The following is a 13,123-nucleotide window of genomic DNA, read 5'->3' on the forward strand; positions in this document are numbered from 1 at the left end:
TCGCAACTAATAAAGTGAAACAGTATTAGTAAAATGATCAGCTTGTACGGTGCGGTGCGGTGGTCCTCTGATCTCCAGGCACCCAGCAGAGTGACACCAAGAGACAACACCACCTGGAGAGGTTGCTGGATGCTGTTAAACAGGTGTGCCCACGACAGAAGAATGAGATACACGTTATGCTATGACTTGTCTTTCAGTGCTGCTTTGTAAAACACGTTTACATGATGTGTTCCTCCCAACTCATTCATTACTGGAACAATTTTGTTTTGTATTGTTATATAGTAATAGCAATACAACTATTTATATGGGTTTATTTGGTGCAACGGTATTGTGTCTAGCTCAATTCAATGTTCATCAGTAGAAATGTGTTGCGCTACTTCAATGGCTGACGAGAATATTTGGGGTAATTTCATTTTTTGCCCGTTGATTCAATATTTTGCAGGATCAAACAAGTCGGGGAAGGGGGTGGGGATTAACCGATGCGGAACCAAATGTACAAGCTCGGCAAATTAACTTTCTATTTCAAGTCTCGACTCAAACTAGTGTCAGGACCTTGTGAAAAATGTACTTATAAAAACGTAACAGATAACGAATCGACATCATGCATATTCATTCGGCAGCCCATTTGTACCTCTGTGGAGCCCCATCCATCCCTTTTATCCACATTAACACCCCCAGTGCATAACAGTGGATCAGTCGGAGTGGCTCTATGGACTGGCTAATCTATCAAGACACGTTTTAATTCCACTTAACGCAACGTTTCGCCGTGTTCAATGCCTTCCCGCTTCCTATGCACAGCGCTCACAGAGAAAGTTTAGCATTCCCTGTAGTCCATTACCGCTCTCCTCCATATCTTTCCAGTGCCAAATCCGCTTCGGGGGCAGAAAAGAGATCGCTTCGGACTCAGACAGCCGGTAAGACTTTCACTTTATTATTAACTTCAGGCACGCGTGCCTGGTGGTTAACCATCCTTAGGGTGGAGATGGAGACGCCACTCTGCTGCAGCCCACCACACACACTGGAGAGGCTTGACCTCCGCCCACCCGCTTGCCAGCTCGCCTCCGTCCCTTGCGGCCCTCTGAGATTCACTAACGAAGGACGTCTGTCACTTCGTCCACTGTGTGTGAAACACACTCGCAGTCCAGACTCTGAATTTGAGGTCACACATTCTCATGTGTGGAACTTGGCTTGCGGAAACGGGGTACCTAGCTCCGTAGGATCTGCAGAATCCCCTCCCTGTGTTAAAAAAACAACAAATTGAAGACCCTTCCGGGCACATTATTAACCCCGGTATTACTATTGACTTATTGACCTGCCCTAGCACCCTGTGTAGTGGCCTGCTCCTCCTGCTGAACTATTAACCAATAGTTTGAAGATCTAAGTGTGTTCAGTTCCATTTAACATGTTTGATAAAAGAATGACCAGCATGCGTGCGTGCGTGCGTGCGTGCGTGTGTCTGTCTGTCTGTCTCCCTGTGTGTCTCTGCAGGGTGATCTGTCTGTGTGCCCAGTTTGAGACGGTGTTTCAGCATGGCCTGAGGAAGACCAGCGGGCTGGCGCTCACGGCCGCGGCACTCAAACAGGTGGCTGGGTTCGCCAACAAGACAGAAACGGGTAGGCTACCCCCAGCGACCGCCTTCTTCTCTCTCTCTAGGACAGGGATGGGCAACTTTCATGATAAAGAGGGCCAAATTTTTCATCATAACCATCAGAGGGCCACATGACTGCACACTTCAACTAAACGTGAGCTGAGAGAAGCTACACAATTTTGAATTTGGTAGATACGATTCCTGTATTCTGGTGCATTTTGGGGATGGCCACTACCTAAAAAATCTTCCAGGATCGTAACCTATGTACGGTATGTTAATTGAACCAACATACATTCATTTAGTTTTCCATGCCCAATAAGACACATGAATGGTTGGTATTTTTATCAGTGCAAAGGGCACATACATCATCATTCAATGATGCCACAAAATTGAAAAACAGTGGCCCAACATTAAGTGCAACCACTCAATGAACTCAAATCCAAGAAGCATGATATTCATTGCAGTTGTAGTAGTTGTAGTGGCGACTTAAGTGGATATCTTTAATGACTGATATAGTTTCTAAGCAAACTAGACGCATGGGTTTGCCTTTGAATTCTATGAATTCTTCTGATCTTTTGTGACCAAGTTTTCTGTAACTCGATCAATTATTATTATTATTATTATTATTATTATTATTATTGTTTTTATTATTATTTTTTAATTATTATTATTTTTAATTATGTGCGGGCCGCCAGTTGCCCATCCCTGCTCTAGGAGGAGAGGAGGGCTTTCCTGTATTCATACCAACAGACGGTCTCTCTGCATGCACAATACTGCTATTTGTATCTCTTTCTTCCTTCTTTTGTTTCTCTGTCACTGCTGAAGAGTGGGAGCGTTTTCTAAATTATTAAAACACAAACCACTCTGAAGGTTAGGTCCCGTGACATCATGTATATGTTGAATCAATATTCGTGAGTGAAACCCATTAGCAGGAACCGTATCCTCACTGTGGTGGACTCTATTCTCCAGTGAAACAGGACCTTTCAACCACCACACAAGATGGCACACACACACACACAGAAGTACCTTCAATTTATGTCTCATATTGTTTTATAGTGCATATGCTAATTGCTCATAAATGCAAAACAGTAGAGCCCCCCATTGCACCCATTTCTACTAATTAACATGCCTTGGAAAGACTTTCAGACATCTATTTTTATAAGGTAGTTCTATAAAAGAAGACTTTGTGGCGGCGGTGAACCCTGATTAGCGCGGGTGTGGGTAAATGCAGAGTGAATTGGAAACAAGCTCTGTGTAGTCACGGCAACACGGCACGCTGTGAGGTGTGGAAGGGATTTTATCAGTTAAAGACTTCTCCTGGGAGTCTTAACTAGATATCTGTGTGAATGCTTCGTTAAACTTTGACCACTGGCCTCTTGACAGAGGAACGCTGCTCCAATGAAATATATTCTGGTAAACTCTTCCTGTTCTACACTCCCCTGCAAATTTCTTGGTCTCCTGTCTCTTGCCTTGTATTTTTAGTCTGTGTCTGCTATGACCCTCCGATCATAACACATTCAAAATGTTCTCTTCTTTTTCTCCTCTCCTCCCGGCACGCCTCTACTTCAACCGGCCTTTCACTCCTGCATCTTCCTTTGCAGTTTAATTGTAATTGAATTCTGCTGTACAGACCTTCTGTGTGATACGGATTTAGTTTAAATTAAAAAATAAATGCTACAGCCCTCAGGCCACATCAAGATGATTTAAAATGTGCTCTATAATTATATTATGATTTGTGACCTGGGTTAACTCTTCCATCCATCATCTCTGTCTCTGTCCCTGGTTCTCTCTCTCTCTCCCCTCCCTCCTCTCTCTCTTTCTCTCTGTCCCTCTCTCTCTCTCCCCCCCCTCTCGGTCTCTCTGTCTCTCTCTGACTCTCTCCCCCTCTCCCTCTCCCCCTCTCTCTCCCCCTCTCGCCCCCTCTCTCTCCCTCACCAGAGCTGACCTTCTGGTTCTATGTGAAGGAGCACCTGAACCGCCATGAGCTGCAGCGGTTCTACGCTCTGCGCCACATCTCGTCGGAGCTGGGTCGCGGCCGGGCCTGGCTGCGCTGCGCCCTCAACGAACACTCGCTGGAGCGCTACCTGCACACGCTGCTCGCCGACCGCCGCCGCCTCGGGTGTGTGCGCGTTTGTGTGTTTTTGTGTTTGTGTGTGTTTGAGTGTATGTATTTGTATTTTGTATTTTCCTCCGGAACCTCATACTGCGGCTTTCATTTCCTTCCAGAACATTCTATGAAGACTGGGCCTTCGTCCTAGATGAAGAGCGGGCCAGCATGCTCCCAACCATGGCAGCCGGTAAGAGAACATGTCATAATGTCTCACTCCTGCTGGGTCGGTCTCACTCTTAGAGCGTGCCTTTAAGCGTGTTATTATCTGCTTATCGGGCGTGTCGTGTAAATTACATCTTCCGTTGTATCTCCCAAGAAAAACTAGTTTGTACCGGTTGACTTTGTGTAGGGCAAGATCAGACCAGATTTGGGCCCAGCCAGACCATAGGAAACTTGCGTACTCAACACAGCAACACACAGTAGAATGCATCAAGCCCCCAGGCCTAACGACAGGAGCATTTCCCTCAAAACAAACCACGTCAACAATCCATGAATAATAAACTACTATAGGGCTCCATGGGAAGCCGCTCTGAAGAGTTCCCTGCAGGGGGTCCAAACATACAATGGCCCCCCACTGATGGAACCTGATCACCTGACTGTAAACCTTCCCAGATCTCAGCTCCCGGCTTCCATTTGCATTTAATCACTGGCCATATGGTTGGTGAGTGTGCTTTGATATTGATGTTGAGGTATGAGTTGCTATGCTTTTTCCTTGGCCCAGATCCCATTGAGAGGATTTATATTCTTCTGTTTTCATCGGGCTTTCCCCCCCTAAGGCAAAGGCTTGTGCAGCTCTAGCACTGTATTGTATTGTAATTGTATATAGGAACAGAACACCCAGCGGGGCTACTATCATGTGGCTGGAAGAGGAACCAGGGGGCGCGCGCACACACACACACACACACACACACACACACACACACACACACACACACACACACACACACACACACACACACACACACACACACACACACACACACACACACACACACACACACACGCACACACTAGATTGGATAGTGAGCAGGTACTTGGTATAGAGAGGGTACTCAAGCTACTTAAGGTATTATGGTACTACTGTACCTTATTTTTTCTCTCCGTCTACTCTATGTACTGTTTACTATTTATTTGTGTAACAGACGCTCTTTTTCAAAGGAGCCTGCAGTTAATACAGAGAAATAACATTAAGGAGCAGGTGGGGTAAGAAATTGAATTTACATACATATTATTTAGGAGCAGGTAGGGGTTAGACAGTGAACACAGATACAGGTCATCGGGAGCAGGTAGGGGTTAGACAGTGAACACAGATACAGGTCATCAGGAGCAGGTAGGGGTTAGACAGTGAACACAGATACAGGTCATCAGGAGCAGGTAGGGGTTAGACAGTGAACACAGATACAGGTCATCAGGAGCAGGTAGGGGTTAGACAGTGAACACAGATACAGGTCATCAGGAGCAGGTAGGGGTTAGACAGTGAACACAGATACAGGTCATCAGGAGCAGGTAGGGGTTAGACAGTGAACACAGATACAGGTCATCAGGAGCAGGTAGGGTCAGACAGTGACGAAGAACAACCAACCATTAAGAACCTATAAACGACTCAAGTGTCACACACATGGCTCTCCGTCTAACCACACTGCTAAGCAGAGCACAGTCCTCCGCCCGACCCCCTTTTCTCTCCTTAAAAACCTTCTCTCAGCTTTCTCCCTCCCTCCCTCCCTCCCTCCCGCCCCCTCTCCCTCCCTCCCTCCCTCCCTCCCTCCCTCCCTCCCTCCCTCCCTCCCTCCCTCCCATCATCCCTCCCTCCCTCCCATCATCCCTCCCTCCCTCCCTCCCTCCCTCCCTCCCTCCCTCCCTCCCTCCCATCATCCCTCCCCCACTCCATCCCTCCAGGCCTCAACTCCATCCTGTTTGCCATCAACATCGACAACAGCGACCTGAACGGCGGCGGGGCGGCCGCCACGCGGGGGCCGGGCGGCGGCCCCGCCTCCTCGGTGTCCCACCTCCTCAAGGAGTCCACGCAGGGCATCGGCAGCCTGTGGAAGGAGTCCACCCAGGGCGTGAGCAGCCTGCTGCGGGAGATCGGCACCGTCACCACCAGCGCCGCCGCCGGCGTGGTGCCCGGGTTCACGCTGCGGGCCGACGCCTCGGACCCGCTGCCCGTGGTGCCCCGCAGCGCCTCCGCCGGTAGGGGGGGGGGGGGGGGGGGGCGGGGGGGGACGCTGGGGTTTTATCTTTAAGTGTTGAAATTAAATTTTAGCCCAAAAGCGAATGGAGGGGTCAAGGGTGGAGGTGGACGTTGGAGCAGCTGTAGGGGGTCTTAGGAGCAGCTGTAGGGGGTCTTAGGAGCAGCTGTAGGGGGTCTTAGGAGCAGCTGTAGGGGGTCTTAGGAGCAGCTGTAGGGGGTCTTAGGAGCAGCTGTAGGGGGTCTTAGGAGCAGCTGTAGGGGGTCTTAGGAGCAGCTGTAGGGGGTCTTAGGAGCAGCTGTAGGGGGTCTTAGGAGCAGCTGTAGGGGGTCTTAGGAGCAGCTGTAGGGGGTCTTAGGAGCAGCTGTAGGGGGTCTTAGGAGCAGCTGTAGGGGGTCTTTGGAGCAGCTGTAGGGGGTCTTAGGAGCAGCTGTAGGGGGTCTTAGGAGCAGCTGTAGGGGGTCTTAGGAGCAGCTGTAGGGGGTCTTAGGAGCAGCTGTAGGGGGTCTTAGGAGCAGCTGTAGGGGGTCTTAGGAGCAGCTGTAGGGGGTCTTAGGAGCAGCTGTAGGGGGTCTTAGGAGCAGCTGTAGGGGGTCTTAGGAGCAGCTGTAGGGGGTCTTAGGAGCAGCTGTAGGGGGTCTTAGGAGCAGCTGAAGGGGGTCTTAGGAGCAGCTGAAGGGGGTCTTAGGAGCAGCTGTAGGGGGTCTTAGGAGCAGCTGTAGGGGGTCTTAGGAGCAGCTGTAGGGGGTCTTAGGAGCAGCTGTAGGGGGTCTTAGGAGCAGCTGTAGGGGGTCTTAGGAGCAGCTGTAGGGGGTCTTAGGAGCAGCTGTAGGGGGTCTTAGGAGCAGCTGTAGGGGGTCTTAGGAGCAGCTGTAGGGGGTCTTAGGAGCAGCTGTAGGGGGTCTTAGGAGCAGCTGTAGGGGGTCTTAGGAGCAGCTGTAGGGGGTCTTAGGAGCAGCTGTAGGGGGTCTTAGGAGCAGCTGTAGGGGGTCTTAGGAGCAGCTGTAGGGGGTCTTAGGAGCAGCTGTAGGGGGTCTTAGGAGCAGCTGTAGGGGGTCTTAGGAGCAGCTGTAGGGGGTCTTAGGAGCAGCTGTAGGGGGTCTTAGGAGCAGCTGTAGGGGGTCTTAGGAGCAGCTGTAGGGGGTCTTAGGAGCAGCTGTAGGGGGTCTTAGGAGCAGCTGTAGGGGGTCTTAGGAGCAGCTGTAGGGGGTCTTAGGAGCAGCTGTAGGGGGTCTTAGGAGCAGCTGTAGGGGGTCTTAGGAGCAGCTGTAGGGGGTCTTAGGAGTTGTGAGGGTTCCTTAGGCGGGAGCACTTGGGAGACATAAGGGGTTTGTGATTTAGCAGTCAAGTGTGCTTTTGTTTTGTTTTGGGGATTGTAATGCTGCGCACTCGCTTGACATCTTGATAAACAATGATGATTTGAAGGGAACAGTTGTGATTGGCCACGTCTGCAAGCAAAATAAGACCTGAGCTAGCAGTTTGTCTGGTTCCCACGCTAGCTGCACGCACTCCCAGACACTTTGTTGTTTTACACAGTGTCAGCAAGATGGATAAACAGGAAGGTGACACAGGAAATACAGGCCTACAGTGTGTGACTAAAGCAAGTCCATCACACTCAACCACTTCTGCCGTGACGGACGTAACTCCCGTTCAGACGTTTCAGACGCAGGATGTTCCGTCTTCCAAAACGGTTTCCTTTTCCGTTGCCATAACGATGTGTGCACCCCTCCCCAGACTCGGGCCTGCGGCGGGAGCGCCGTCGGAGGAAGAAGGTCACCAACATCATCTCCTTCGACGACGACCTGGGCGGGGACGGGGCGGGGGACGAAGAGGAGGGTGGGGGCGAGGATGAGGAGGACCGCCCCCGCCGGCCCCCCGCCATGAGGAAGAGCCACACGGCGCCCGCGGCGGCCCCCGACGCCCCCGTCACCCAGGCCAGCGTGGAGGAGGAGGCGGAGGAGGAGGCGGGGGAGGGGGTGGGGGAGGAGAGGGCGGACCCCGTGCTGGAGCCCGCCTTCTCCCTGGCCTTCCCGCCTCTGCAGAACGGGCTGGGGGAGCCGCAGGAGGCGCTCAGCTGGGTGGGCTCCCCGAGGGCCCTGCGTTCGCCCCCCTCGGCCGCCCCGCCCCCGAGCCCTCCCCCGGTGCCCCCCCCGCCCCAACTGCCGGACAGGAAGAGCATCGACAACGACGAGGAAGAGGAGGAGGAGGAGGATGAAGAGGATGTTTACAAACCCAGAGCGCCGACCCAGGGAGAGGTGCCGGCGGCCTCCGATCGGTGAGTTCAGCGCTCGGCGCTCGCCTCGCTTTGGCTTTTCTTTGATGCATCTTACGCTCTTTGGTTCTGTGGTTCTGTGTGTGTTACGCTCCACTTCCTCTGGAAAAGGTTCCTCACATTTCGTCCAGGCCAATACATTTAATTTAGTATGGCCGTCATTCACACTTCACAGTCACCGTCGCAAAGGACTTCACACGCCCACATCTCACTACAGCCCCCCAACCTTAAGGAAGAGAGCTTCAGAAGGAACACATTCGACTATAATACCAGCCTGCTTGTTTTCTGTACCCTCAACAACATGGAGAAGATACTTTAAAAGAGGACTGACCTGTGCCTGTTGAACCTACCTGATTGCTTCACAGGGTGGTGGTGGGAAGTCTGTCCAGTGTCTCAACGTGGAGCCCCCTGCAGGTGATGACTGAGCACTGCAGCTCAGACATCCTTATCCCAGTGACCCTAGCAGACCGACAGCCAGGTAGGAAGGAGCCAGAAGGCTGTGGTCCCAACCCATCTAGGTCTTTTTTGAGGGGCGCATGAGCTCAATATCCTGCCAGAGTGGGATGACTCAAATTGGAAAGGTTCTGGGTTTGAAACTCAATGTCCACATGAGCCTACCTGAAGGAACTCTTTAGCAATATATCCTAAACCCTAATTTGCTCATTGGTGGCATGTATCTAAATAAGACAGTCTTCTAAAAATGTCTGAGTAAATTATGTTGAGGGAGACAACTTTAGCATGATATTGAATGATATTATTGTGTACATTTTTAGACATTTTTAGACTTAGACTAAAATAACTTTTCCTGCTACAGCCAGCCATGGTACATACTTGTCCAACATTAATTAACTAACAAACTGCTATAGCAAATGGCTTTTTCAGATCTCTATACTATTGTTTTCAAGCATACAAGGACCTATTTTTGACTGGGGTCATCGCTTTTGTCAAAGAATTTATTTTTCTAACTTAACTTTCCACTCTAGCGAGTCATACTTTTAATTTGAAGTTTTTTTTGCTCCACCATGAGTTTCACCAAAGTAAAACAATACCCACACCCAATTTTATTTTAAAATCAATTTGGTCTGTGGAGAACCCCTAAATGAAAAAATAGATAACCATGCTACCAAGCTGTTCCAGAGCTTAGGAACAAAAGCAGTAGTGAAAAGTCTTGGTTTTTCAAGTCATGCCACCCATGGTATGTCATTTTCAAATGTTTTTTTGTTTCTTAGTTCTAAATGCAGTTTTCATGTTTTAAATAATTAAAGCAACTTCTCCAAGTTTTGTAGCGTTTAGACTTTGTTAAATGTTCTCCAACGGTGGGTGGCGAGATAACAGCGTTGTCCAACTCTAAAATATTCACAACTAAAATATTTAGCTTGTGAGGAAGTGGTTCAATTATCTGCGTTTTCTATACGCTTTTCAACCCAACCACAATCTGGCTTCCTACCGTCCACTCAGATTGCATTGTCTCCCCGGCACACATTCAGCAGCGGCAGCTAGAGATACGATTCAAGCACGCACCCTTAAATCTCCTGCGACGATCTTATGGGGACATTTTGGTGTTGTTTCAGTGAACTCTATGGAGGATGCCATGGCTTACCCTGGCCGCCGTGACTCCACAGAACCCGAAGGCCCCTGTGAGAGAAGCAGGACCCAGCTCCAGTTCACGTAAGGCCCCCTTTTTCTGCTTCGGCCCCTCTGCATCGCATGGATCTCCTAACATTGAGTATTATTAACACATGCGTTAGATTTATTTTCTGCATCTATTGTATATTTATATTGGTTTCGCTTGTTTAAGATCTTCTCCTGCTTGCTTTGTGGTCTGCTCTCAAGTAAATCTTTTTTATTTTATTTTTTTGGGCATTTTCCAAAAAAACTGTTTTAGTAATGCCTCCTAATGTGCTTCCTATTCCTCGCGTTCTGAACTAATGAGCTAATTTGTGTTTCAGTGTGCTCTACAGAACTGATGCAATAATACTTTCATTGCATCCATTTTGTGAAGCACACACATACGTTTGCTGTTCTCAGATTTCATAACCGCTCTCTCAACAACGGACGTATTGCGGACAGTGAATGCTGCAGTGTGTGTTGTGTAGTGTGTGTCATACAGTGTGGTTGTGTGTGTGTGTGTGTGTGTGTGTGTGTGTGTGTGTTCAGGATGGAGTCTAGTCCACCTACCCAGGCCGCTCCCCTCTCCACCATACTGCCAACCCCTGGACTTCCTGAAACCATGACCCTGGGTGAGTCAGAATCCCTCTCTCCCTTTATGTGGGTATCCATATACCTGGGTTCTTAACATGGGCTTATTATCAACACAGGAGTAGATAGAAAATAATTGAATTGCATTTGTTGGATAATGAATTGATTTGGGGGATGATATGTTCGTTTCCATTGGTCAAAAAGCGTGTTGTGTGGGGTTTTCACAAAGCCTATCTTTCTTATTGGTTGAAGACAAGCATACACCAAACATGTGAAAAAGACGGTTGAAGATGAAAATATCAGCTTGGATGGCATTATGTTTGAGTTGCAAAAGCAGTAGAATGCATCGAGCCTGGTTTTGCGCTGGGATTAAAAAACGTCCACCGGGTGGCACTGTCGGTCTAGCATAACCAGTCCTTTGAGAGAAAGAAAAGCCGTTTCTGAGTGGAAGCGGGAGGAAGTGAACAAAAATGCTTGCCATTTTCATTTATATTTATTCGTAGAGATTTTTTTTTCAGTAGGGATTATTGGAAATGACGATGACGATGGTTGTGGTTCAATGTGTCCAATAGGCCTCAAACCGATAGACACACAGACACACGCAACAACACATTCACGCATGCACAATCAGGTTGTGGTTTGTCTATGAGTGTGTGTGCGTGTGCGTGTGCGTGTGTAAGTGCGCATGCATATGTGTTTGTCTTTGTATCTTTGTGTCTGTGTGTGTTTATCTTTGTCTTCCAAATCCAAAAATCTGAAATTGATTTCGCAATCATCACAGCCTGTGATAAAGTGCGTTGGAATGTAGAACTGTATGACTATCTTCTCAACTGGCGGCGGTTGACAGCACTCACTCCATGCCAACCAGCAGCCAAAACCTGTAGCAGTCCTTCACTTCTCTGCAGCTCCCAAAACTGCTTTTAGTCCTTTGTGTTGTTATACACGCACCGAGGTGTTTTTGCAGCTGATGATCTGGCGGCTGCCACAAGGCTAGCTCTGTTGACGCGATGGCATGTACGCCCCTTTTCCATCAGAGCGTTTGGGCCGTGCAGTGTCAAACCATGCCGCCCTGATTTGCGTTCCAATGACCAGTCCATTACTGCTGATTTACGTTTCCATTTCTCAGAGGGAGGGCCAAAGTGCACCTGCGCCGCCTCCTAGCAGGCTGCACTGATGTCAGCCATGGGTGCTGTTGGGAGCCATAAGTTATCCTTCAGATTGTAGGAATTATTTAAGACCAAAACTGACAATAACTGCGTGCTTGTGTCCGAGATAAATCGCCATTCATATAGAGTAATGCTCGAGTTCTCAACAGCTTGATTTGTTATTGTTCATTCTTCCAATCACTATAACATATATGCGCCTTATTAAAAATACGATATTTGCTTGCGTTAGAAAATAGATTTGTTGAAAAACAACAGATTTATTTCAGACTAGACTGTTCTAAACACAGCATATTGGACAAATTTCACACTATTAGATAGTTGATTGATAAACAACGTATTTTTTTCCTAATATCAAGGACATACACACACACACACACACACACACACACACACACACACACACACACACACACACACACACACACACACACACACACACACACACACACACACACACACACACACACACACACACACACACACACACACACACACACACACACACACACACACACACACACACACACACACACACACACACACACACACACACACACACACACCACACACACACACACACACAAATACACACAGACATACACACACACACGGCCAGATGCTCAGATGAGCAACATCCTCAGCTGTTGTGTGTGTGTGTGTGTGTGTGTGTGTGTGCGTGTGTGTGTGAGTCCACACAAGTTTAGTGACACACAGAGAGAGAGAGGGACAATCTACAGTATTTGTGATGACATCCTGGATGGAGAATATTGGTGTGATGGCGTACGAGCTGATCTTTGGTGGATCCATTCAGTCTTGACAGCGAGTGAGTGGGATGGAGTCCATTAATTGGGCAGTATGGAGGCTATAATTCACACGCGGCCTCCATTACCACAGCCTGCTGGCCGCTAATGCATCTATTATTGGAGCCATTGTACAAGATTGTATAGACACCCGCACCCTCAAGCAGGCACGCTGTCGCACATGCACACACTGTCACACTCACGCACACACACACACACACACACATTTCGGCAACGTCATCTTAGTAGCGGCATTCATGTTCAAGATCTTACAAGTGCACACACACACACACACACACACACACACACACACACACACACACACACACACACACACACACTCGCACTCGCACTCGCACTCAAATGTATATGCATCCATTTCAGACCAGCACATTGTAATGATATAAAGGCACTGACTAACATGACTCACATACACATGCACATTTCCATATGTGTGTAGTCGCTGTCCAGGAGCGAGGACATGGGGCCCTAGGGCCGCCCTGAGGGCCTAATGACCCCCTAGCCCCCCCCCGTGGGCACACCAGGGGTCCCGCCTATTCCAGCCCTGTGGATTTCGAGAGCCACCCTGATACAGTCACGGACCTCCACTCCTACACTGCTTTTATCCACCACTTCTCATCACCTTCCAACCCATTGCGGGCCCCTCCCCCGGTCTCAGACTCCTTTTCCTCGTTCCCGCTCATCCTCCTCCCTCTTCGCCTCCTCAGTCATCTCTTCCTTCCTCTGTTTGTTGTGTTTTTCTTTCTTCTTCCCCTCCTCCTCTTTTCATCCTTCTGCT

General features: G+C 49.0%; 1 protein-coding gene across 2 annotated transcripts in view; it reads left to right on the forward strand.

Moving 5' to 3' along the window:
* Positions 1-13,123, forward strand: part of snx29 (sorting nexin 29) — a 90,107-nt gene that overhangs the window by 970 nt on the left and 76,014 nt on the right. For both annotated transcript variants that reach the window (XM_060036332.1, XM_060036331.1), the window contains exons 2-11: positions 79-143; positions 862-914; positions 1,489-1,613; positions 3,527-3,707; positions 3,815-3,885; positions 5,595-5,888; positions 7,622-8,162; positions 8,525-8,637; positions 9,731-9,827; positions 10,317-10,399. In XM_060036332.1, the coding sequence (XP_059892315.1) occupies positions 79-143; positions 862-914; positions 1,489-1,613; positions 3,527-3,707; positions 3,815-3,885; positions 5,595-5,888; positions 7,622-8,162; positions 8,525-8,637; positions 9,731-9,827; positions 10,317-10,399 (1,623 nt within the window). The remainder of the gene's footprint in view (positions 1-78; positions 144-861; positions 915-1,488; positions 1,614-3,526; positions 3,708-3,814; positions 3,886-5,594; positions 5,889-7,621; positions 8,163-8,524; positions 8,638-9,730; positions 9,828-10,316; positions 10,400-13,123) is intronic.

Source organism: Gadus macrocephalus, chromosome 18 (assembly GCF_031168955.1).
Source record: "Gadus macrocephalus chromosome 18, ASM3116895v1".
Lineage (NCBI taxonomy): Eukaryota > Metazoa > Chordata > Actinopteri > Gadiformes > Gadidae > Gadus > Gadus macrocephalus.